Genomic DNA, 26859 nt, shown 5'->3' on the forward strand with positions numbered 1-26859 from the left:
TGTTGGAGGAAATGTTCACGCATACATGCATTACGCGCGCGTTTCCAACATATTTCCGCAAAACTAATGAGCTATTTTTGGTAAGCTTGTATACGTAATCACTGACCATGGTCAGGCAAGTTGCTAAGTTCAGCGCACTGTGTGTCTTGTCCTCCCTTCGTCCGTCGTCTGCCAGCGCTTCAATGTTCACAATGTCAAACCTACTCGCCCAGCAACACACCCTGCTTCGAAACGCGCCTCGAAGCGAAACTAACTAAACTGTTCACATTCAAGTGATGGTTTAATTCACAGGGCCAGTTAGTTGCACTGACGCATATAAATCCCGTTACTTTTACATACAAGACAAAGACAGACTTGCCTGTTTTCTTCCGTGCCAGCTCTGAACGACGAATTTCTTTTTGCATCGCTTGCATAACTGTTGCTGTAGTGTCGGTTTCCAAGCAGTTATAAAGTTTAATGAAAAAGCACACACTGCATTAGATGACAACTGTTTATTTACAAAGCATGTATATATATATATGTATAATATTTTATATAATATACTATCAAAAGAGCGAACATTCAATCATCCAAAAATCAACAACTGCCCTCCTCATTTGGCATTGCACGCTGCCCTAACAACTCCAGTTTGCACAGCTTCGTTAAGGTATAAAAACAAGGCACTGTGACACAAACAGTTCAGTTTTCACAATGCTTCGGCTCGGTCATTACAAAACTTTGGCGCACAAAATGGTACAAGTTCTAGAAAACGTCAAACTGTGGGCACTGCTGCGAGCCACTATGAAAAGGCTCCGCAGCAGAACATCCCATTAGTTGTCTACGCGGCATTAAAATGAAAACTAAAATTCCACATCCAAAGCCACCTCTATAAAGAAGTTGTGTAAAGGTTGCTACTAGACACCAATACACATTTGGAGCTGCTAACACAACCATTTGGCAACAGGGATGACAACATATTAACAACAGACGGGAGTGAATTAAGAAAGCATTCTAACTTGTTCCTTCTAGTTGTGTGGTAGGAGTTTAGCACCTAACAAGGGCAGGTCGTGTTTTATAAACTACGATAACCACAAGGTGTGAACCTACCTTCACGTGACATGCCTTGGTTGTCTTCGAGCAAGACTACTTGCTTTGCTAACATGGCATATTTGGAATCAACCTAGTGTAAAAACCTACGACAGCACGTGCGACGTACCTTGTTTGCATGATGGTGCAAAACAAAAAAAATCGGCACACATCGAGGATTGCGTTTACCTGTGGAGCAGTAGAAATCTACGAGGGGCGCAAAATGTCGGGAGGACTTCACGTGTCGTTCCGGCGGACAGTTCCAGTGTTCCACCCGAAATGACGCAGGAGGCAGCAGCAATAAATTAAGAAGCGAGCCTAGCGAATGGCACGATACGCTAATGTAAAACACACTGTTCACGCAGGAATCCTTACATAATAAACCACTTGAAATGAAACCTATCAAAGAAGACAGATATGCGAGGGAGCAAAAGCAGGTGAGGATGGAAAATTGCACCCTGCTCATATATGGTGAAACACTCACAAGCAAACAGACTGAGCGAAAAAAAAAAAAAAAAGGTTTTTGATTTCTGGCAATTTCACGAACAACAGGCTCTGGGAGCCTCGTGAATCAAAAGTGAAAGTGCCTGTGCCTTCTTTCCGCGAGGACGGTTATGTGTGGAGTTAGTAAGGCACTTCAATGACTGGCTGGCGAACTCCCTTGCAGGGTGAGATTACAAATCAGCAGCAGAAACAAGGTAAAGCGTGATAAGGCACTGTTGCACGGCCCGACTCATCACCCTAGTATAATGAAAGACACCTCCAGGGTTATCACTTGTTTTCAGGCTGATGGATTGACTCAGGTTGTCTGTTTTTGGATGCAGCTCTACATAGAGTGTTCACATATATCCTAACAGCTTTTCAACCAGACCCGGCTAGCTTTCGTGCAGTAGCACAATAGCTGCTGGACTATTTCTTCCGTCGCTTCTTCTCAGGTCCCTTGCCTCAGCTCAGTTTTGTTGCTTCTTCCATCGCCTCTTGCCATCTGGAAAAAAAACGGAAATATTGTTGGCTCAGCAGAGCCCATAACGCACGCGTAGAGCAAAGTGGTAAAGTAGATCTTAAAGAGGGGACACAGTTTTCAACACCAACTTCCTAGTTTTCCGATGGATTTTGATGAAACCACTTGTATGTCAGAAATGCGTTCAAACTTAATTGCACAAAATTTCAGCATTACATCTGAAGAACATTTACGTCTGCAAATATTTTGTCTTCCACACCTTGTGAAATGCCTGCAGAGTAGACAAAACAGTCGTGAAGAAATCATAACGAAGAAAAATGACTATTTTTCAGCATTTCCTCAATACGAACTGCCACCGTGGTACACGGAACAATTTTTTTAGAGTGCTACTTCCCAGTGAATTTCAGGAATGAAACCTAAGGCAGCATAGAAAACGAGGCATACAAGCGAATACAATTACTTTAAAAAGAAACAATTTCTGTGCCATTTTATGTGATTTCAAAGCCGCATACCCCCTTAAAACTTTTGTTGATAAACACATTTCATGGCCTGCAGTAATGACCATTCTAGTTATGTAAGTGGAAACATTCTGCCTAAGACACACAGATTTGTAGTATTTGATACTCTATAGCCCAAAGAGCACCTTACACACCTGCTGTCTTCAGGTAATAACACATGTAGCTTTTGAGTGGTAAGCTTGGCTACCATCCTGTCGGCGAGAAACAGCTGACCACAATGCAACGGCAATGCTATCCCATGGGCATAGGTGCATTCCAGTGTTTGTACTGAGAAAGTTCATCCCTCAATGCTTCTTTCTAGCTTCACACAGCACATGTACAGACGAGAAGGCTTTGTTACGAAATGGAAGCTTCAGAATATTCATAGCAAAGCAATGTTTAGATCACAAGGCCATGGCACCCATTGCATGTGCACCAAAATCTACTTCAATCACCGTGTGAGCAAATCAGGAAAGTCTTGCAGTAATGCAGTAAAGGCAAATTCGACTATGCTGAATGAATTTCGAAGAAAGAGAGGTGAAGGCATGTGTTTGAAAGAAGTCAACAACTGATTAAAATGTGATCAAATGATTGATTACGACTGCAGGAATATTTTTCAAGCAGAAGCACTGACACCCAAAAACTTTGTGTGGATGCCCTTTTTAATGCGAAACTTGAAGACTAGCTAAAGAAGAGAGAGACAGAGAGAAAATAGAAAGCATTACAAACCTTGCTGCAAGGTCTGGTGTGTCCGCATAGAAGATGAGAGGGTCGAGGCCCGTGTGTTCCAGAAGAAATAGCTGCTCTCGTGGGACTTCCTCAAACCCCTGCAGGAGGTGGTCACAAACAGCAAATACAATGGGAGGAATGAAACCACACTCCAAAACAGTGCACACTGAACAGTACCACAAATGTGCACTCAACAGAGCAAAATGCCCAACTTACCATCTAGCCTGAAAAGCCAAGCCAATATTGCCTGAATCTCATATGAATGCCACACAGTTATCTCAGATACTATATCAAACCTGGCTATAATAGCACTGTGGTTTATATCAAATAGCCAAAACATCCCAGTGAAAATCCCTTGTAGAAGTACAGCACTACTGTTTGCTATTATCGATCCCCCCTATTGATCTGAGCGCCATGCTCCTGCAAGTAGCACTTCTCCTTACACAGCCAAGCACAGCTGATAGCAGTGCTCACCATGTGAAGTAGCTGTAAAACTGTGTGAAGGGAATGTGGGCTGCACTTGTGGGTATCCTTCGGCCTCACGTACCTATTCTCAACAAAACACCGCTGTCTTGAAAGAAAGCGTTCGGTGCACCGCTTGTCATGCAGTGAAGCCAGCCTAGATGACTGAAGTCGTGTGACTGTTCTCACTTGGCTTGCTTTCCTACTGAAGGCAGTGCAGAACCCCACTGTATCTTAATCCTAATGAGAGATTACTTTGTTCACGGTGTACACATAACAGCTTTAGACTCCTCAATATAGGTAGCGGCTAGTTCCAAAGTACCATCCGCAGCGGTTTTTGACACGATGTGGGCTAGGTGCACCATATTCCTGCATCTAGGTTACATATTAGCTTATCTACAACCGTCTTTAATTCAGTTAATAATCAATATATCAAACTTTTCTGTGATCCCCTTTAAGTCTGAAAATGCTGGTTCCAATGTATTTCATGACTGGTACTATTCGGTATTACAGTGGACTCTCTTAATTCGAATTGGCACTTTGGTCTCATCAACATCGAATGTATTACAACAGGCATCATTCAATTAAAACTGCATAATATGAACACATGTTTGAAGCGCTTCGAGTGGATTATTGACCGTATATTTGACAATCCTCCAGCGCTCTTACCACAACAAAATAATAAACCTGCATGCGATAACCCAGTGGCGCAAATTCGTGGCCTCTCCTGTCACAGAGGGTAATCATACGCGTGGAATTATTAACCCCTACTTGGCTTCAAAAAGAGGTGGGCCATGAGCTTTGCAGTAGAATTCAGTTTTACCTAGATGAATTCGCTCCAACCAAATTACGTCACACTGCCCAACAAGCATTTCACGCTTCGAAGTCATAAGTTTGGGCATAAGTAAAAGAAATCACAAAAATATCGGTCAGCCCACACGATCTAAGGCACAACGGGGCTGAGCTGCAAAGACATTTTTGCCAGAGGCAAGCTGCACACCTTTTTAACTGCGCCCACTTGGAAGCCGAGAAGTGGGACTGTCCGAAGTGCGGCCACGTCTTCGCTGGCGCGGTAGACGTACAGCACGTGCTCCTTGATGACAAACCACTGGCGCTTCCATGCTTTCTTCCACCACTGGTGCAAGTAGCCGCTCATCGATGAGCCCAGGTCATTGGCCGCTACCTCCTGCATCAAAAATGGCCACATATTTCAGATGCGAGGAGAAGGTTGCTCTTACCTTGTGTACGCACTTAAAAAAATTATACCATACTGGCATGGAAGCTAATTAGCCCAGTGCTTGGAATGCAAATCATGTTGGCAAACTTTTCTGCATCACTCTTTATGATGAAAAAAAAAAGGAACTTGAAGGTACAGAAGTTTCGCTTTCTTGCTGAAACTCCTATGCTGACAAATGTTTGCTAACATGTATGCTATGCTAACAAACTGTGGAGAACCTGTTCCCCCCTCCATTTCGACGCAGCCCATCTTCACCATCGGGCGTCAGGACAGCAGCGGTTGGGCGAGGAGGGAAGTCTCCCTCAGGGGGGAAGCGGATGCAGCAACGGGAGCGCCACCTCGAAGGTTACGAGAAAGTCCGCAGAGCAAGCAAGGGTGTCTTCAGGATCCGGCCAGCGTGACGAGAGCCGAAGGTGACGAGAGCCGCACGCTCTCGTCACCTTCCGCAGCAGGCGAGCGGAGATCCACCGTGCCTTGCCGTTGTACTTCTGGTTCCAGGCAGTGGAGTGAGCGCAGCAAACGTGCACTCTAGGCACCTTCCCCAGCAAATGCTTGGGGATGGCTTTGCCTCAAAAATGCGGCGTGCATGGGAAAACCCGGCCGCCACTGTCAGCTCATACAAACGCTCACCGCCGATACCTCCGAAGTAGCGCCCCTGCCCCAGCCGGTAAGCCGGAAGCCCTTCTTACATAGCCTTCGGTTTCCGAGGAATACCTCGTTAATGTTTTGTAGCTAGCTGGCCGTTCCCTCGAGCACGACCCCCCCCCCCCCCCCCCCCCCCTTCCCCCGTGGTTAGCAAGCGGAAACGCTGTATTCACGATGTGGGAGTGTGGGGGTGGAAGGCTGTCCCCCACCATATTTCTACAATGGCAGCCCAACATGTGGCAAGCTCTTGGGACGGGGGACAGCAGTCAGTTCGGTTCGTGGAATGCCCGCCCGGATTTTGAACAGCGTTAGGCCTGACCCGAATTCGGAGTTGCTAGCAAGGCTAAGACGCTTTCTTGATAGCGAGATGAGTGGAATAGCAGCATGAGAGAATTGCTGTGCATGCTACGCTTTTGACGAGCACTTCATCGATACACATTTGGAAGGTGAACCTACGAGGTCCGCACATGGAGGGCGAGACCAAGCCATCCACAGAGAACAGCAAGCCAGAAGCGAGTGAATGCTGAAGCCTGAAGGATGGTCCACTTTCTCTTGCATAAAGTTATAAATATTCCCCGTTCTGTCCCTTTGGCTCTGGGAGCCAGTGCCGTAATCAACTGATCTGCATTGCAGCCGTGATTGCAGAAAAAGCACCGGGGTGCTCCAACACTACTGGAAGCGGTGGGCATTGTTTCGCTCAGAAGTTGCTGGTACAGCAGCAAGCGAATAGGGTCACCTTTGGTAGAAAAGTATCTCCTTGTGGCGTTGTGTTCTAATTATTGTCCTTGGCCTTTTGTTGGCACCGGCAAGTGTCTGAGCGAGTAGGCCTAAGGCTCTTAGGGAGCTGCCTGTCGCATTTGGGAGGATGCAGTCGCACCGTGGCACAGGCACGCGCAGACGTGCTTGCTTGCTTTATACTAACCTCGCTAGAGCCAAGAAGTCTCGCTCAACTAAACAAGGCGGAGTTTGTTCAAATGAACTTGGTATTTTTTTCGACTGCAAAGCGAAGTGATAATTTCACGGAACTAGAGGTGCTAATACAGTTCAAGTGAGCTCAACACTATCATGCCGGAAAGTGAACCGTGAATGTGCTTCGTCCAAAGAAAGCCAGCTGCATTCAAATGATCCGACCGTTTGGGCGTAGCCAGATAGAAGAACTAGAGGTGCTAATACAGTTCAAGTGAGCTCAACACTATCATGCCGGAAAGTGAACCGTGATTGTGCTTCGTCCGAAGAAAGCCAGCTGCATTCAAATGAACCGACCGTTTGGGCGTAGCCAGATAGAATTGTTTGGTACTCGCATTGCTCCGCATTTTACCAAATGGTCAGCTTGCGCGGTCTCCATTGCTTTTGCTTCAAACTTCTGGAGATCACAGGAGCGATATGCAGAGTTCGAGAGAAGCCGCCCTGGCCTGCTGTACATTGTATGGGTCCCTGCCTGCTGCCTTGCGGCCATGAGTAATCGTAAGCTGCGCAGTCTCCGGCGAGCAGTTTGCAGCGGCTACGAGAAGGGGGGCCAGCAAAGGCGCTTCCAACCTTCCAACAAAGGCGCTTCAACGTGAACAGCACCCTCCCGGTACGCTAATTTTGGGTGCCTGCCACAAGACGAGGACAGGTGCCCAGTGACCTTGCTGCTCATCGAACGATCCTGCCACCCCACTTGTATGAACTGTCTTGCAGTTGTCACCGCAACGCTCATGGCCACTTTGTCGATGGCATTCATGGATGCGTTCAACCGTAGGCCACATGTGGAGAACCTGTTCTCCCCTCCATTTCGACGTGGCCCATCTTCGGCATCGTGCGTCAGGACAGCAGCGGCGGCTAGGTGAGGAGAGAAGTCTCGCTCAGGGGGAGAACCAGAAGCAGCGACGGGAGCACCACCTTGAAGGTTATGTGAAATTCCGCGGAGCCGGCGAGGGTGTCTTCAGGATCCGACTAGTGTCACGACCAGTGTCACGAGTGTTTGCCAAAGTAGCCGATGCACATCAGTGATAACTTTTGCAGCATTTCAGAGAGAACATAGTCTGTCTGAAACTGAGACACACAGCAACTTTTTAAAATGAGCCTCATGCTATTTTTGCATGTGTAATAACTATCTCGAGCCAACTTGCCCTCGGGAGGATACAGACATCCATATGAGAAGCAGGGGTGACGCAGGGATTTTTGTCCTAGCAGTGCAAGGCATGTCTACCACGTTCTGCTACAGGGTTGGGGGTCTGCGTATGATGTAAACTCAGATGGCATAGCGGGTCTTACAAACTTTATGCCAAAATTTCAAATACTCCTCCAAATTTTATCTGCTCCCAAATTCTGAATAAGGAGAGACCCTCAGCAGTGAAGCAAAAGTCACTGGTCTAACACCTGTTCACAACATTTAACAGTTCATGACCAGAGCAGGTCAACCCAGACAGTACAAAGTGCATAAGGAAAACCCTTCTCAGTCACACCATGTAGCAAGTGCATGGATGTAAAATGTGTCCTAATGTTGCCAAATGTGCACTATGGCATAGATCCCCACAATGCTTGTCACAGTAGGCCCACTGGGATGTCGTCTTCACAGCTGAGAAACGGGTGCAAAACATCATGCTCAATTTCAATTAGCTGTGCCACCACGATGGGTCTCCTGCCATTATCCAAGAGACCTTTACGCTGTTCTGCAAGTTGTTGTCAGAGTTTCATCTCCGAGGCTGCCCATCTGGGTTTCAGTTTTCATTCCATTTTCTTCTTGCTGTGGCGCTTGTCCTCTAAGTAAAAAAAAAACCTGTGCTTGGTTATTAAATGCAGTTTGAGTGGGACTTCAGCAGCCCCCTGCCTCTTCCTAGCTCCTATCAGGCAAAGACGATCGGCAAATTCTACACACTTCTCAGTAGACCCGCCAGATAATCCCAGCTGCCAGAGCTGTTAGTTATCTGCACATGGGCACAAACAAGGCTGCAACACCTGCCTGCAGAATTCCACGGGCTTTCTTTTTCTCCTTGGTCTGGACGAGGTCCCCTTCTCCTTCTGCATCAGGGTGTTCCCTAGACTCACCTGAGAGGGAGAGAGGAAAAAGAAAGAGGAAAAATTATTAGATCTAAGCTTACTAGTTCAGCGCATTAATCAGCAAAAACTGAACGCATTAGCGCCTGAGAGGTCCAGAGTGCCAGGCTCATTTTCACACTTCACAGGCAACTGCCCAGTTGGGCGTCTCACAGGCCCATTCTATACGCGCAGGTGCCTTCTTCCATTTGCGGTCTTCGGTTCGATCGCGTTTCCAACATGCTTCACGGACTCCAGGAACTGCTTGCACGAAGCAAATAGTCTAGTTCCCACCGTTGTCTTATTTGCAGCCTAAACTGTCCCTTCGTTTTGAGGAAAAGAAGGGTGCGTAACTGGCTCTCTGGGTCAGTGGACACCTCAATCATGCTTTGAGGTATGTGGTGGTGGTGTCCACCTACAGTTTAGGCATTACTCAGCTGCTGTTGCGGCCCCTAAATTGCTTCTAATACAAAGGCTTGCACAAAGCTATTACAACTATCGCTGTAATATAAAGAAGCAGTTGAGGGACAACACCGAAGTTGGTCAGCCGCATTTCAAGGATGAGCAGGCAAGCCCACAGGAGAGGCCAGCAACACTCCCCACTGCTGCCGCTTTGGCATGCATCACAAAGTGCAGTAAAAACATAAATATCTGACCCAGCTAATGCAATCTATTAGATGATTGCACTTTGCATCACTTAAATGGTGCAGGGTCATGGAAGCTAGAGCTGGCATTGCCTAACTGAACAACAAGGTGTGTTCATTATCAAAAAGCATTCGGCCACTCTTTGTCAACCGTGTCCCATAAAGAACACAAGCATGACAGTGGGAAGGAAAGCTTGAATCCACATCACCGGCAATGAAAGAGAAAATGTGGCTCAGGCCTGGCACAATACAGTGAAACCTTGTTACAAGAGACACTGAAGGGACCCGCGAAAGATGTCTCTTGTAACCAAGGTTTCTTGCAACCAAAACTTCAAAAAACACTGAGGAGTCTGACTAGATCAGTTTTTTGCACATCAGGATATAAGTGCATTGAAACGCATTCGCACACATTAACAGGAAATTGTTAATACGATTTCGCATGACTTCACTTCCATATGACTTTTATACATTTGAGTTTGTGTCTGATGTGAAACTATAGTGGATGATTCGTCGAACAGAACTGTCCTGTGTAAACATGGTGACAGCTCTGGAGTCCAACTGGTCTGACTACCGGCGTGCAACGCGATCGCCACGGCCGAAGCTGGGACAGAAATCCAACCCAACGTAAATTCAACCCAACAGTCGGTGCAGAAGCTCAACAGCAATTATAGAAGCAGAATGACGAAATTTCAGTGCAGTGAGACAATAACCGCAACCATGTGATGTGTTACACCCAGCTGCAGAATGGAACAGAATTGAGCCAAGGAAATCAAAAGTGCAGAGCCTACGAATTGGTACAAATCGGCCGCATTGCGTGAGAGTATCTGGGTTGTGTCTCTTCTAAATAGTGAAGAATTTACTCTAGGGACCTAAAAAAGTTGCCCTTAGTAACCCAATGTCTCCTGTAATCGTGTCTCTTGTATGCAATGTTTTTAACATGGCGAACATAGGAAAACCAACCAAACCACTTTCAAATGTCTCATAACCGAGTGTCTCTTGTATATATATAACTGTATAACAATTCTAATGTAGTTCAACTTCTCGCACTCTTTGCAACTGGTTGAGGTAAAAGCATGCATTTGCTCTTTGTTACTGGCTCAGGCCCAGATACAGCAGGGGCATGGCACCGCCACTTCAGCCACTGACAAAGAATAGAAGAAACAAAACTGGCATGGAACTAGAATAGAATCGTTATACTACACTGCAGCAAAGCAGACGCAGCTGCTGCAAGAAAAGAAAAAGTGCAGCACTGTGTGGCATGACTGTCATAGGCAGTCCACAGCTCTGAGCTCGGGTATCTCCGCAAATTGCATGGAAACAGAGAAGACGGAAACTGCCAGCCCCTCCATTGCTCTTTCGAAAAACTATTGCAAAATAACGTCAACTGAAGATGCTCTGCCAATTCTCAAGGTGACACAAAGCTTCAACAAAAGAAAACCGGGCACATATGCAGCTGCGTAAGGTGAGTAGTAGCAGCAAAACCTCATGAGACTGCCCCCTAAGAGTTGGTCAATGAGTCTATCACTCAGCTCATGTTGAACACACTTTTGTGGCTCTAATCCTATGTGTATATAAGCTCAACGCCTGCCCCTTCTGCACATGTCAGCAATGGTGGTGCAAATAAAATGAAGGAGGTAAGCACACGCACCACCTTGCTTTTGACACCAAATCTCAATTAGGCAAACTGTGTTTGAGTGAAAGGTTTTCCTTGACAGTCACGTTGCAGTGAAGGAAACCAAACAACATTTATCACACTTGTTCTCCAAATAGGGATCCTGCAAGACGCACTACAGTCTGCAGAAGGATGGACATCACATGGCAGGAGTCACCACTTGCATACAATGCAAAGTGGCCAGACCAGTCACCTTTCCCAAGGTCATCATCATCATCATCCGCCTGACTACACCCACTGCAGGGCAAAGGCCTCTCCCATGTCTCTCCAATTAACCCTGTCCTTTGCCAGCTGCATCCACCCTTTGCCTGCAAACTTCCCAATCTCATCCGCCGACCTAACCTTCAGCCGTTCCCTGCTACGCTTGCCTTCTCTTGGAATCCACTCCGTTACCCTTAAGGACCAGCGGTTGTCTTGCCTTCGCATTACATGCCCTGCACAAGCCAATTTCTTCCTCTTGATTTCGAATAGGATGTCATTAGCACGCATTTGTTCCCTCACCCACTCTGCCCACTTCTGGTCTCTTACACCCATCATTTCCCTTTCCATGGCTCGCTGCGTTGTCCTTAACTTAAGCTGAACTCTTTTCGTTAGCCTCCACGTTTCTGCCCCGTAGGTGAGTACCGGTAAGATAAAGCTGTTGCACACTTTTCTCTTGAGGGATATTGGCAACCTGCTATTCATGATCTGAGAGAACCTGCCATATGCACTCCACTCCATTCTTATCATTCTAGTTTCTTCCCTCTCATGATCTGGATCAGCTCTCACTACCTGCCCTAAGTAGACCTTTACCACTTCCAGCACCTTGCTGCCAATTGTGAACTGCTGTTCCCTTGCTAGCCTGTTGAACAATACTACGGTTTTCTCCAAGTTAATTTTAGACCCTTCGTACTGCTGTACTGCTCTCAAGGTCATCGCATGGCTAAATACAGTGAGTGGTCAATTCGGCACGAAATATGCTATCAGACTTTCTTCCACCATGCAACATGAGCTGTTGCAGCACAAGTTTTCTAATAAACACCTTCATTTAACTCCATCCAACTTTCGTTCCAGTAAAAAACAAGTCCACAGCACTTTCCGGCTATGGTGATGTGTGTCCAGCAGAAAAACATGCAGTTACTGCCAGGGAAATTAGGTCAAAGATAGCTTCTTTCCACCAAATTCAAACTCATGCCATCTACACTGAAACGGACTGTGTCATCACCGTTCTGAAGTGAATTGTGGTGTAGCCTTGCGTCAGGGATCCGCGCCAAGAAAAAATGATCAATGCAACACCACTGATTTGCAAAATCTGCCACTGATGGCGACACCAATATTTTCAGTTTTGTGGAAAACCAGTTTCCCGCTCTGTTTCGACCTCATAATTGTGCATCAGGACAGCACCGGCTGGGTGAGGAGGGAAGTCTCCCTCATGGGGGAAGCGGATGCAGCGACGGCAGTGCCACCTCAAAGGTTACGTGGAACTTCGTGGAGCCGGTGAGAGTCTCTTCGGGATCCGGCCAGCGTCACAAGTGGTTGCAGCTGCATGCTCTCGTCACCTTCCGCGGCAGGCGCACAGAGATCCGTCGTGCCTTGCCGCTGGACTTTTGGTTCCAGGCAGCAAAGTGAGCGCAGCAAATGCGCGCTCTCAGCAGCCTCCCCAGCAAATGCTCGGGGATCGCTTTGCCCCAAGAATGCGGCACGCACGGGAAAACCTGGCCGCCGTTGTCAGCGTGCATACAAACGTTCGCCGCTGATACCTCCGAAGTTGCACCACTGCCCCAGCCAGTAAGTTGGAAGCCCTTCTTACGTAGCCTTCTACTTCCGAGGAATGCCTCGTTGATGTATTATAGCTAGCTGGCCCGCTCTGTGTATTATTTGCAAGCGTAATAAATAGCATATGGGTGGTCACGCTTTGTCGTCCCTTCCCTTTGTTCCCTCAAGCACGAACCCCTCAGCGGTTAGCGAGCAGACGATGCCGCGTAGTGGGAGTGCGGGACGGAAGGCTGTCCCCCATATTTCGTTTTTTTCTTTGCCTTTACTGGCTCATAAATGCCCTGTTGTCAGTGACTGCAGCATGCTTGTCATTCAAATGCGGCAATCTATCAATAAAGACCAGCAACATAAAGGGGTGACAAAACGAAAAGCACACACGCACACACAAAAAAAAGGTCACGGAAGAAGAAACAGACACCAGTGGGCTGTGCTGCGATTAGCCTTGCGATTAGTTTATGCAAGCTTGATGGGTGGGAGAGCGATTCACACCTTTGTCGCAAGCTAGAGTCCCTGCACTTTAAGATTGGCGTTTCACAATCTTTGGGTTCAACTGCCCCGAGTCAATCTTCTGGTCCAATCAGCATGCATTCAAAAGCGAACAGCTCTTTGCTGCTCAGAGCCACACATAATGCACTAACATGCTGCCTAATGCCAGATCTAGCAATACCAGAAAGCCTGCCTCTCAAAAATCTCTCGCACATTTTATCTAGCCCTGGAGCAGTGATAGCCAAGGAAAGCAAGCAGAGTGTAGGGAGATCATCACTTTTGGTCCCCTGTCTACCTGTGTGTGGATGTGCGCACACCTTGCTCCGTTGCATGTGCAATCATTATGACAAGAAAGTGCCAACTAAAGCCTCTGCAGCCAGAAAGGGAGGGGGGGGAGCTTGCTAGCTCACTCACCGACTTGAAGGGAGCGGAAGCAATCGTCGCAGGTGCGCACGGGCTTGTCACCCAGGTAAGGTAGGGGCAGCCGGTGGGAAGAGCAGGCCGCACACACCACCTTGCCGCACGCCCGACAGTGGTGGCGCCGGTGGGTGAAGGTGAAGCCGCTGGTGCACAGCTGGCACATGGTCACCCGCTGGTCGGGGATCCACACGGGCGCCTCGCGGCCCAGCTCCGAGCTCGAGGAGGACTGCGAACCCTCCTGCAAAGACGCACATATAACATCAGGAAAATCAGGTTAAATCTGCTGTGCCAGACCTCACAATTCAAACTGGGTACATGACAGCACAAAACAGACAACCATCAAAAACTCGATCAAAATTCTAATAAAAACTAACACTTTCAGCAATTAACTTCTCCTTAAGGCAGCCATTCTCAATCTTTTTGGCCTCCGGAAACGCCGATGGCTTTTAAAAAGTGCTAAGGAGACAAGTGAAATGCTATTCCTACGCGTTGCTCTTCCACCCTACGGCAGTACCCTTTAGGTGCGCCGGATGAACTGCAAATACACAAATTCAGAACAGCGTGCACTTTTTAAATAGCCTGAGTGAATTACGATCGCAAACTCCACTAAGCACAGAGGGCGAAATGACAGGTAGGTGAGCTTCACTGCACCACGGTCGCTATTCAATCTGGATAAATAACTGCACTGACTGCCAATCTGAGAGAAATGTGCACAATGGAATGATTAGTCTGGAGTGCACCTGCACAGTGGGTGCTCAAAAGTGGCGTCACAGCTCACATCGTACACAGTTTTCGTTTTCTTTGTGAACTCAGTTCTGCAAATGCTCCTGCAAGAAGCATGCCATAAAGCGGTGGCACCCTCCAAAACAAGAAGCACACACCTTCAATGTGTATTAAACGTGCACTCCCCTGTGCACTGGTTGACTTCTGACTAATGACATAAATGGCATTTTTTCCACGCCCTTTCATTCCAGCAGTAAGACATAAGCGGTACAATGTAGCTGTTCTTCAGATCCACTTCTGAATTTGAAGTTTCTCAGGCTAGCAAATGTCACTGTTTACATCATTATAGAAACTGCATTACAAGATGCAATAGTTTATACAGCTTTGGCATCTCTCCAGATCTCAGTTGCTTGTACCATCAAGAATTTGTGAATGATGATGATGCCCATTGTTCTAGTATCACTCTCTTTATCTTAGTCGCCTGCACCCTCAGAAAGTGGCAAATCCGCTCAATACTGCCGCGGATAATTGCTCAAAAGGTTCAGCTGGTAAAACACAGGAAAGAAGAGGAAAGAGGGGCTGGATGAATGGATAGAAGGACAAGATAAAGAAAGAAGAGGCATGGGTGCCAAATAATAGTGACGGATCACCATGAACCAGCAAAAGCGCACTAACGGGACAGAAAAAGGCTGATTAAGAGCGATATTGCGAGCATGGCAGCCACAAGAAATCGTTACGTCAAAGACTGCCCAGAAGATCAAAGTAGCGAAGCTACAAACAGCTTCGAGGCAACAGCATCATGCGGCCGATACCAAAACAGCATAGTGGAATTCTCTACGCCCTTTCAGGTGAGATTGATCGCTTAAATTCAAAACAAATATTTTTCAGTCTAAACAGCATTTCCGGACTTTAAAGAAAGGCAGTTTATTTTAGGTTTCCAACAAAAAACACCAACAGGTCTTTTCTTATGTGCATATACATAAATTTGTACAAACTCTCAAAATATAAATCATAATAATAACACAACAGGACTTATAAAATCAGTACTGTAGGGATTTTAAAATCATTTTGTATTTCCAGGATGTGCAATACAAGAATCAAACAGACATTAGTATACTCATAACAAAATCTTTTGGCATGAAAATGGCAGAGGAGATGCTGCTAAGCTCATTGTTGTGAAATATTTTCCAATGAGATTGCTACCTGCTATAAAAAAAAGAGCCCTATCTACAAGGTGAAGGTTGGCAAGTTCGCCTGATGAGAAGAAATTAGTGCTAGCTAAAGCACACTGAGAACAAGCTGCAAGTTCACAACGCACACAAACACAAACTGCCTTGGCTGAAATAAGTAAAGATATCTGACTGGTGATTAGCCTTGTTGCTGAACACATGTGAAAGTTCGTAAGTAGTTGTGGAGAAAGGGTTCATGCCTTCTTGAGGACATGGAATGAGCTCTTGCGGTGAATGTTGTCTTCAATGGCCTTGTTCAGGGCTGACAACCACTCCTCCCGTTCCTCAGGTGAACTATGAAAAGCAAAAAAAAAAAACGGCTGTCACTTATGACGGTGAAAGACTAGCACGTCACAGCAGCACCGCACCAAAATAAATAAAGAAGACCACAGGCAGCTACATTATACCTCTACTTGAAAACTTTGGCTCCCCGATTATGCTGCAGCCAAGCATGCTGCATGTTCCCAATAATTTTAGCCTCGGGGAACCCCAAATGGCTTTGAAAAAGTGTTGAGTAACCCCGTGTGTCTTGGCTTTTCTGCCTTCCCACCTAAGACGCATGCAAAAAAGAACACACAGATATATGGTGCCCCAAAATTGTCCAAATTTGACAATAATATTAATAATAATGGGATGCTCAGTGAAACAGTTTGCTGTGTGCAACTACAGCGTGACTAGTCCCAAAATAGATAAGGCATCTGGCTTTTGAAGCACGAATGGATCTAGGTGCATGCTGAATCCCCCCAAAAAAACTCTCCATGGAATCCAACTTTTAGAGCCCCTTCTGTAAGCTATGTCTTAGCATGCAGGTGGTCGTTTGCAAAGTCCGCCTCAAAACACCCACCTGGCAGACAGGATGAACGAGCGCTTCATGGTGTAGACGCTGAACTCGTTCTGGTAGTCCTGCTGAGGGCGCACCGTCACCTTCATGCCTGACAGGGGGAGCTCGTAGTTGACCCGATAGAAGCCCTGAGGTGTCGGCAGCAGGTAGAGGAGACTATCGCTGAACTGTTAAGATGAAGAAAAGGAAAAGCAAGTGGAAAAGTCAACTCAAACCTAGAAGAATGCAGCCAACCACTGCAGAATGTGAATTTGAAGAGCAGTTGTAGAACAAGACGAGGCACAAATTATTCACACAGCCAACTGCATACAGCTTGCAAAAGAGTATTCAGGTCTCGAAACAACAAGTGCACAGGACAGAGCTGCACTCCTGACATGTGTCATACTTCTTGGGCATTCATACATTGCACTACTTGCTTTCAAAAGTGTAGTGAAAATCTGTACTAGGACAAGTGAACAGTGCAATGTTAAAACTGAAAGCGATTTACTTAAATCTTCAGGACATAACGCGCGTCAAATATCAACAATACTTCTATCTCATGGTGAAAGTTGGACAACATTGCAGATTATGCTTCTTGCGTGTTGAGTTCAACAATGATATGGCAGGTTAGGGGCAAAGCCTAGAAGGGTACACAACGCTTACAATATGATCATCACAGTGCAAGAAGTGTGAAAAAACCAAGTGAATCATCCAAGTTTTAATAAGCAGAGAAATAATTCACAGCTGGATTGTTACGAATTTGCAAATTTCCATCACAAAACACAATCTTGCAATTTTTCTTGCGCAGATCTGGCTGGCATCTCCCTAACAGTATTTGTAGATGAATTATCAATTTACATGCCAAAAGAGTCATGTCACGATAAGCACTATTGAAAATGCAATGACATAAGCAGAGGCAGAGTGCTTCTTTCGGATTTCTTTCATCTCTGTCGATGGAAGTATCGTGCATAAGGGCCATAGTTTTCTACAAAAAATCGCAGATTTTAGCATTTTTTTTGTGGAATTCTTTGTTAGCAGCAACATTTCCTTTTTTTGATAATATTATCTTTGCGAACATCAAAACGAATGATAGAAAGATGGGAATGTGTTCAGTTTTATTGTGTGAATACTCTTGAAATAGAGAAGAGAATCCAGTAACGGAAGAAAGTTCTGCTCATGACTTGACACACTTACTCCCCCATCTGCTCAAGGAAGCTTGCCCGTCAAGCACTGTGGCTCTGACAGCAACACAATTTCACGCTTCTATGGGACTAGTCGCGACAGTGGAGCCTGTCAAAAGCAAAATTACTGCATCTGCACAAATATATTGAGAGTTCTGCCCTTGAATAATCTGCTTCAGAAAGCACCTTGCGTTATATTTGGAACCAAAGTACGAATATAGGAATTCTTTTTTCCTTTTCTTTAATAAACCCACAGTGAGCGCACGAACAGACTTGCGAGAAAAAGCCAACTTCTCAATGGCCCTAGTCATCGAGGTGAACCACGCGATTGCTTCTGCATGAAAAGCAGCATGCAGGAGGCTTCCACGGAATATTGCACATACTTTGCCCTGAATAAGCGGTATTTATATTTAATTTTTTTAAAGTGATGCTTGCTGTCTCAGGGCATAAAGGGGGTATGTAATGGATAAATGAAAAAGATGGTTAAGTAAATGAAAAAAGCTTCGCCGTAGAAAATTAGGGGCCTTTCAAGTGATGCACGAGGAGCTACACTGTGTGGCATATGATTCGAGGTTCCACTGCACATAATAGCAACGTTTACCATAACATAACAAGAGAACACTAATTTAAAGAAATTTCCTCCGATCTCTGAAATAAACAGTTCACTGATTTGGATAATAATGCCACAGTGCCCCAAACAAGAAAATGCCTAACAAGCAGTGCGACCTCTCTGGTGTGGCTGGCATGATGTACATGCCACATGCAGTAATAATCAGTGAGGGCGTACCAGAACGAAGTACCTTGGCTGCATCTCCTTCCGAGAGACCTTCATCAGCTCGCCTTCCTTCAAAAAGGTCTGCAGGCAAATGAAAGCATCGGGTGGTAAGTACAGCGCAGGAAAAAGGCTGCTGGGCATAGTGAAAATGGAACCCACCCTTCCTGGCTTCAGCACTTCGTAACGGTTCGAGATCCTGTTCTGGAGCGACATCAGTTTGGAGAAGTTGTCCTGCCAAGCGGAGATGAAAAAAAAAAAAAAAAGAGAGAGAAGATTGCCAATGACATTGAGATTTCATGAATGACAGAACAACAAAGCTGTTTTCAAACAGTGGATGCAAGATCCTACTATGCACTCAGCTATTTACTCAACTAAAGGTGCAGTGGATTTTCGGCCGGCTTAGGCCCATCGGAGCTCTACCGTTTTCCTCAATGTCCCAGTGCATGCATGACCCTCTACTGTGCCTTAACATAAAAAAAAGTGTCAAGATCAAGAGCCACGAACTATACTACAGTTATAGAATGCATCCAGCCAGTTAAACAGTTAGCGTAACAGTTACATATCGCTTTTCCAGTGGCATGTTTAAGTACTGCATGGTGGTTAAAATCTCAAGTACGGAGCTATACTTGGGCTTTGAGGGGTACCACAGCTGACACCTCCGTGGATTCCTTTAGACTACAGAGCCGCCGTGGTGGCTCAGTGGTTATGGCGCTCGGCTGCTGGCCCGAAAGACGCGGGTTCGTTCCCGGCCGCCGCAGTCGAATTTCGATTGAGGCGAAATTCTAGAGGCCCGTGTACTGTGCGATGTCAGTGCACGTTAAAGAACCCCAGGCGGTCGAAATTTCCGGAGCCCTTCACTACGGCGTCCCTCATAGTCTGAGTCGCTTTGGGACGTTAAACCCCCATAAACCAAACCAAACCAAACCTTCAGACTACAATACTGCAATGTAGAAACATCACACGTTCGACCTCCTGCAACCTAACGGAGTGAACCCTTGAACATTTGAACGCATACAATTCAAACAGAGAGCTTATTTGAATTGGCAGTTCAGTCCCATCAACATCAGGCTTATCAAAAGGTTCCCATTAACTCAAACTTGGCATAATTTAAATACACTTTTGGTCTCCTTCAAGCCTGAATAATCGAGCATTGACAGTAGATCAGACAATTGTGGCACACACACCGTAAGCGCAATGTGTTGGCTTACCCCTAGCCTCATGCTCTCATTGGCGTGCTGGGCGACCTGCGACACGATCTCTAGTGCCGAACAGGCGTCATTGTATTCGGGCGTGTCCACCTCGAGGTTCTTGACATAGTCGGTGAGGAGCAGCCTGTACTGGGGTATCCGCTGGATGGGCTTCAGCATGTACTGCTGCAGTGTCAGCTGCCGGCAGCGGGCACTTTGCTGCAGAGGTGAAACATAAACCCTTGAGTCAGCACACAAGTTGCACTCTGTGACGTCAGTGTTCCGAGTTTTAAACATCTTAATAAAGGTACCCTTGAGCTTTCCAAAGCAGTTCAGACAACAAGTTTTCAGATTCTGTCCTTTTATGCTGATAATAGTGAGCAGCGACTTGAAAACAACAGAACTGTAGAAGTTACAGTAGAACCACGAAGATGTGATCCCAGTTGATACAAAATTTCAAGATGATACGAATTCGTAAAATGCTCTGGCCAGAGTGCACTGTGTGCAACGGCAGCAATTTGGATGTTATAAACAACCCCCCAGCCCACGGAGGATGATATGAATGTGCGATCGCACCCTTGAGCACCAAGTGGTTGCTGCCCGTACATCGCCATCGTTGGGATCACCAGTCGCGCTGTGCACACCGCAAGTAGTGAGTGGCGCCACGTGGCCCATACATCGCCGACGTCGCAATTGCCAGTTGCGCAGTATGCGTCGCTTGACCGGCACAGCGCCGAGGTCATGAGTCAGTGGTGGCACGCGGTCGTAAGTAAATTCCGTCAGCCGAAAACAGATCTGTGTATATTCTGCATTTGAAGTTTGTTCGTTTTGGACGATACGCATTTCGGACTACTTGAATATTCTTCGTGACCCCATGAGATTTGTACAACCGAGATTCTACTGAGCACAAGAGTGCCCTTTTCCATAATTCATTAATACAATGTTTTTTTCTCCCAAAGTTTCAGTTACGATTTCTGCGGCCTGCGACGTCAAAGCTCAGTACATTAATTACATGGACTCACAAAACAGTGATACTTTCATTCCTGTGTCATCTGCTGCAAGCATACATGACTTGTAGTTATTTAATACCGTATAAACGCGTGTAAGGGCCGCACTTTTTTTCCCAGATTCGAGGGGCAAATTTCTGGGTGCGGCCCATACATGCAATTTTCGAAAAAAAAATTTTTTTTTCAAGTGAAAGCAAACCAATCTGGAATGCGCGGCATTTATTTACCGTTTAGGCATCACTCACGGAGTCTTCAGACTCCGAGCTGGTGCTGTGTTCAGGTAAATGTTCAGCCCACAGAAAGTCGTCTTTGGTCCCGTCTAAACTGTTTGAAATTCCGGTCACTTTGAAACTCCGGGCTACAATGTCGGTCGACACGGAATTCCACGCGGACAAAATTCATCCAAGCATAGTCGCGAGCGATGCCCTCTTAAGCCGCCCTGTCGGCGTCTCGTCGTGATTGCCATTGGCCATCCATTCCGAATACTGCCTTCGAAATTCAACCTTAAAAGGCCGATTGACGCTTACATCCAGGGGTTGCAGCATGCCACTGCTTCCACTTTAAGACTGTCCCACCAGACTGAGCTGAGGCTGTAAGCACAATGTTTTCACCAAAAAAGCAGTCACTGACCTCAAAATTGTGGACCACCTTCTGAAATTCAGGGTACTTCTTCTTGGCCTCCACCAGGGCCGCCGTCATGGCCTCAAAGTCCTTGATGTATGACGAGTAGAGCTTCAGGAACGGACCCATCTTAATGAGAACGTCAGCCAACTGCTCCCTGCCTTCCCTGCAAACAAGAGAGATGAAAAAAACAAAATTTTCTCTGCTTCTGGATAAAGTTAAACAACATATGCACTGGCGATCATGAAACGTGATGTGAAAATTCAGTGTCAGCAGTATTCCTTGCACACTTCGCTTTGACACTGATCACCTTCCCACTGTGTCTTTCAATTTGAAAGCATCTAGTAGTCACAGTTTTTTGAATAACTGGTTCAAATCTTGCGCTTGGATCATACCTCAGTAAAACTTTGGAAGCTCTGGAGGTGAACAGATATAGTGTTACAAAGTTCCCTGCTGTTCTGTTATATCCCTTTGGCAAAAGACACAGAACCATGTGTTTCATGTTCACAAAACACGAGGCAGTGGTCTGCACACCAACAAGCTGCGCGTCAAAGGACAAGACATAACTGTTGCAAACCTCCCAGCCACTTGAGTTGCTCTCAGCACCGCAGGCAAGCCGATTAGAAGAAATCGCTGACTGGCACTGAGAAGCAAAGCGCAACAGCTGAGGAACACCCAGGCGTCTGAAGGATAGAAACAGAAGAAAGCGCCCACCAGTTGTCGACGCGATCCTGCAGTTGTCCCAGCAACTCCTCGTTCAGGTCCACCAGGTGAGGCAGGTGCTTGAGGATCTGGTCGAGAACGTCGTCTGGAATAATCGGTGACCCACGCTCCTCGCTTGCCGCTCGAACAGCTTCCCTGAAATCCTGCAATCACCAGCAAGCAGAACATGGAAACCTGCACCCGGTCGTGAACTGCACATAATTCGTTCAGGAAAAAAGGTGCGAGAAAAATAGCGCATTTGCTGCTCTATCCAACAACAATAATTTATTTTTTCTCAAATTTACAGCACCCTGTGTGAAAGCAGGTTACAACAAGCTTTCACATGTTGCCATGCAGTAAAGTAGTAACAGGTGAATGCAAGAACAGCTTACTTTTAACCCAATCAAGAACTTGCGCTGGAAACATATCAGCATCAATGTTCTCCCTTGGTGCCTGCAAAAGCAGCTTAAGAACTAACGCCAACACAGATATTCAAGTTAAACAGCATAAAATGACAGCAAATCACCAAGAAGTAGACAGCTGTAAGCAGTGGCTATCAGTAACTCTTCGGCTGGGTAGCATAAGCCCACCTCTTAAGTTCTGTCCACATCCCTCTAGCTTTACGCCAATCTTATTTTAGCATGCTCAGAAATTCTTTCTTTGAGCTGCTAAAGAGATAAATGGACAAGGCTACAATCAATCATAGTAAGTATCTGCTGTTCTTGGCACCCATCCAGCACCACGAGTTTCAGATACAGCACATCAAAATGATGCCTCACTGCAACCTTCTTGGAGCAGCAGCTTTTTAATCAGCGGCGACTCATCGCATTCCATTCATGCTTGTAAGCCAGAAAAGAACAATGAATTCAGTAACGCAGGTAGAAATAGATCCACTTCACCATGCTCGCTAGTAACTACGCATACGTGCACCGTGCATACGGAGGCACCCCACGGCGAATAACTGATAGCACTACGTTACTGAGCTTTGCTTCACGATGACCAGGGGTCAAGTGCCAAGGCCAGCTGCATTTCGGGTTCTAAAAAGTGCTTTTTCTTAAACATGTTCCCATCGATGCATGTGCTGAAGGACAACTAGGTAATTCAATTTCCACTGTCCTCAAAAATGTGCCACAGGAATGGCAACAGGCGAGCTATCATTCTTCAAACCAAGTGCAGCCAGCAATGGCTGCCATTCAGCTGTCCAGCATTCATTAGGAAATTAGTGACTAGCAGCCTCCTTAGAAGCAATGGCACGGTGAAGACTGCCGCAACACCAGTCTTCTAATGCTCCCGACAGCATACTTGTGATGAGTGACAAGTTCTCACACAAAGACTTAAAATCTCCTGGGCAGTGGCCACAGACTGAAGCGGACGGAGTGCGTTAGTCCAGGTTAACTGCATAGGTGGAGTCACAAACAAGAGCACAGCACCAACCTTGTTGAGGAGGTGCAGGGCATCGACGAAGACCTGCTCCGAGCTGGCCAGCTCCCGGGCGATGTACATGCGTTTGCGCTTGCGCCGGTGACGGGCGGCTTCGTCCAGGCTCATGTTCCTAGTCTCCTCCCCGTCACTCTCCTCTTCCGAAGACCCCTGCCAGCTCACCTGAAAGACGGCAAGGCGCGTGAGTCAGCGTCTTTTGTGTGCCATGTGCATGTGCTCACACATGCATTCTGCTGTATAAGTAAGTACCTAGTATGGTTTGTTTTTCAACAAAATGCTACCATAAAAAGTGATCCAAAATTGTAAACTCAAACCTCCAGAAGGGCTGAAATTTGAAAAGAGAACAGTTGCTTACTTCCGAGCTCCCGGGCACTACAAATGACACAGAGATGTGATCTGCAAGTTTCACTTTCAAAACAACAGCAGCCATGGTATGACGGTACAGGTTAGAATCGCGTGATCCGAGAAGATCGATACTGCCAGATCAGCACATGCTACTTGCCCTCAAATTGGTTATATAATAGATGTTCACTATCAAGAGGTGTACAATAATGGCTGCCATCAAAGTAAGCAAAGATGTGCAGAATGTTTGCAAGGGAGTACAGTCACCACTCTTGATCTAAAGCCACTGTATTGAGCCCATGACAAATAGCTTCCACAATGAACCTCATAAGAAATACAGTAAAACCTCGTTGATTAGTTCCCCGCTTATATGATTTCCCTGTTCGTATACTCAAAATTGCGGTCATTAAAACTGTCCCATAAAGTTACACTATATTTCTCCCGGTTAATATGTTCCTGGATAACACGATTTTCCAGCTATTAAGTAAAAATTTCGACAAACTGTGGTCGTATAATACGTTTATTGACCAACCGAACATGCGCAAGCATGCAAGTAGGCCGAACGTGAGGGCACGCAACGTAAAGGGCTGAAATGCAGCGGCAGTCACCCGCCGTGCTGGCTTCTCTGCACAGCCTAGGTGCAAGGAGATGAAGGATTACCGTTACCACCACCACCACCACTACTACTACTACTACTACTACTGCTACTACTACTACTACTACTACTACTACTACTACTACTACTACTACCAACAACAAAATGGCGCGCTAGCATTCCAGAGAGCCGTTTTTATGGGGATGCGACATGAAGAGGAGAAACGCTCAGATTTCTACGGGGTGCATAAAGGAAAGGGGCGAAGCATCTATGAACTACAGCGATGCGCTTGCATATGAGTGGGCCGGGTCTGGAAACTGCCGTGGTGGCCTCTCCGGGGTACTTAGGTGCAAAGGGGTGAAGCATCCAAAAAATGACATTGCCGTCAACGGACCAACTGCGTTACAAAGTCCCTTCCGCGCTTAAGACAGCGCGAACTACTGAATTGTATGAGCACTAGAAAAGGATCCATTCAGAACTTATGCCAAGAAATGCTAATCGACATTTTTATAAAAGGAAATTGTCAATAAATGTCTTCGTACTTCCTTCAACAGTTACATTTTTCAGAATTAGGCGGTTTGAATCATAATACGTTTTTCTGCATTTTTTTAACTGTATCGACGGGGTTTTACTGTATTGCACTGAGGAACTGGAAATTGACACAGCCAGTTTGAAGTGCTAGGCATTAATAGAAAGGAATGTTTACTATTTAGTACAAGAAACTAAAATAGAGCGCAACATGCATTTTGAATAAAAACGCCCTTACGTGGAAATTTTAAGAGGACGTCCTGTTAATGAGATACACTTAATGAGAAATACTTCAAGGTTCGAAACGAGCCTATCCACAATACAAGAACATCAAAAATGCTATGCGACTTTCGCATAGCAACCTTACTTAATTTTCACAGGTGACGAAAAACATACAGGCAAAGATAAACGATGAAAGCTGATTGCAGGGGCTTCCATTATGCATGCGATGCATCAACAGGAATTGCCTGGAATGAGTCACGTCAGAGGCAGCCAAAAAGGAAAACGCACAAAGTCAACAAAAATGAAATGTTCAACTCACTGTATCCGATGCAGTGTGCATCAGTGTGCTGAGCATCTAGAAACGCTCTACCACAGCCAACAAATCAGAAGAACTCATTGCACTGACAAGTTGGACGAGTGTGTGTCATAAAGTGGAGCTACCTTTGCTTATGTAAGGACAGTGAAACTCGCCCACAGCTAATATTACTTGGGTATCATTTAGCAAGGAATAAACCAAGAGTGCAACAGCAGAGAGCTACATCATCTTTGAAAGCCTGTCAGGTCTAGTTTAATTCGAGACTCCAGCAGTGACTGCAACAATAATGTGGATGAATAAACTGCTTGTCTAGACACCAGAAGTCTATGTACCGCCTATTGCCGCATGTAAGGCGATGTTTTTTTTCCAAAATAATCATATGGGGGCTGACCTATATGTGAAGCCGATCTATTTGTGGGGTCTAAGGTAGTTTCGGCAGAGCCGCGGGTAGTAAGCAAGCTTCCATCAACCGTGCACCAGAATCCGAAATTACAGGACCGGAGGCAGTTCGGTTTGTCGCCACTCAGCCAACAGCACGCGTGTGTGGAAGGCATTACGGGGCGCCATTTCATTGCCTTTGATTTCCAACTGCCTCTGACTTCTGGCTTTACAATTACATCCTTACGCGCTTCTTGCTTTGAGCTGCGCACGCACTGCGATGCCTTCCGATGGAGGAAGGGAACAAAGAGGGGGGGGGTTATACGCAACGGACTGCTAGTCATGGGGTTGACTTGTAATGAGGCAATATATGGTAATTTTCTCAACGATGGCAGTAGCTTCACAGACTGAACTAGCAAGCAGCCACACATTTATGGCCAAAACAGAAACAAAAATGGAAGGTTAGCAACCTTAGAAAAATGACGGGAAAAGGCAGTCACAGAACTATGTTGTGCAAAAATATGCTGACCAAAAATTCATATATTTGAATCAAACTATGATGAAACCTTCTCAAATAGATTTGAAGATAAACAGCATCCGGTTTTGCAATACAAAAAGCATGCACAATTATCAGCCACTAGCAGAGGCACTCGTACACTGATAACAGCAGCTTACCAGGTCATGAACAAAATTTATAAGCAGAGCAGAGCTATGTAACAAGTTTAGAACACAAACATACTACAACCTGCATTCATGCTTCTCGCAAGGATCTTTCAAATGATGCCATCGCAACAAAGAAATTTAAAACTGCAAAATTCAATTCTGAAGTAAAGGATTTCGCCTCGGTATTCCTTGTTCTGTGTAACAAAACCAGAGAGCACACAAAATGAACTTCTGCGTTCAGTAGAGTAAAAAAAATAAAGGAAAGTTAAAATGAAAGCACTATAGCAGCATTTTTATTTGTGTGAGAAAGAGATAACCCACCTAGAGCACATAATCAGGCCGGCCAACTACAAATTTTATAAGAGTGAAGTTAAAAGCACACAAAAGGCCCCATTCCTATAAGCGGACAAGCGCTGAAGAGAAAGCAGGACAAGCACAGCACCGAGCACAACATGGAGCACAGTATCCAGCACAACATGGAGCACAGTATCAAGCACAACATGGAGCACACCATGAAGCACAGCATGGTGTGCACATGT

General features: G+C 46.0%; 1 protein-coding gene across 3 annotated transcripts in view; it reads right to left on the reverse strand.

Annotated features, from left to right (window-relative positions):
* Positions 1-476: 476 nt before the first annotated feature.
* Positions 477-26859, reverse strand: part of LOC144106898 (uncharacterized) — a 47207-nt gene continuing 20824 nt past the window's right edge. For all 3 annotated transcript variants that reach the window (XM_077639846.1, XM_077639847.1, XM_077639849.1), the window contains 13 exons: positions 23271-23438; positions 21849-22000; positions 21144-21300; positions 19528-19725; positions 18479-18550; positions 18332-18400; positions 16388-16551; positions 15744-15837; positions 13586-13829; positions 8541-8626; positions 4715-4900; positions 3253-3350; positions 477-2050 (listed from right to left, as the gene is read on the reverse strand). In XM_077639846.1, coding sequence (XP_077495972.1) covers positions 2011-2050; positions 3253-3350; positions 4715-4900; positions 8541-8626; positions 13586-13829; positions 15744-15837; positions 16388-16551; positions 18332-18400; positions 18479-18550; positions 19528-19725; positions 21144-21300; positions 21849-22000; positions 23271-23438 — 1728 coding nt within the window. In that variant the 3' untranslated portion in view covers positions 477-2010. The remainder of the gene's footprint in view (positions 2051-3252; positions 3351-4714; positions 4901-8540; positions 8627-13585; positions 13830-15743; positions 15838-16387; positions 16552-18331; positions 18401-18478; positions 18551-19527; positions 19726-21143; positions 21301-21848; positions 22001-23270; positions 23439-26859) is intronic.

Source organism: Amblyomma americanum, chromosome 10, assembly GCF_052857255.1.
Source record: "Amblyomma americanum isolate KBUSLIRL-KWMA chromosome 10, ASM5285725v1, whole genome shotgun sequence".
In the NCBI taxonomy this organism is placed as follows: Eukaryota; Metazoa; Arthropoda; class Arachnida; order Ixodida; family Ixodidae; genus Amblyomma; species Amblyomma americanum.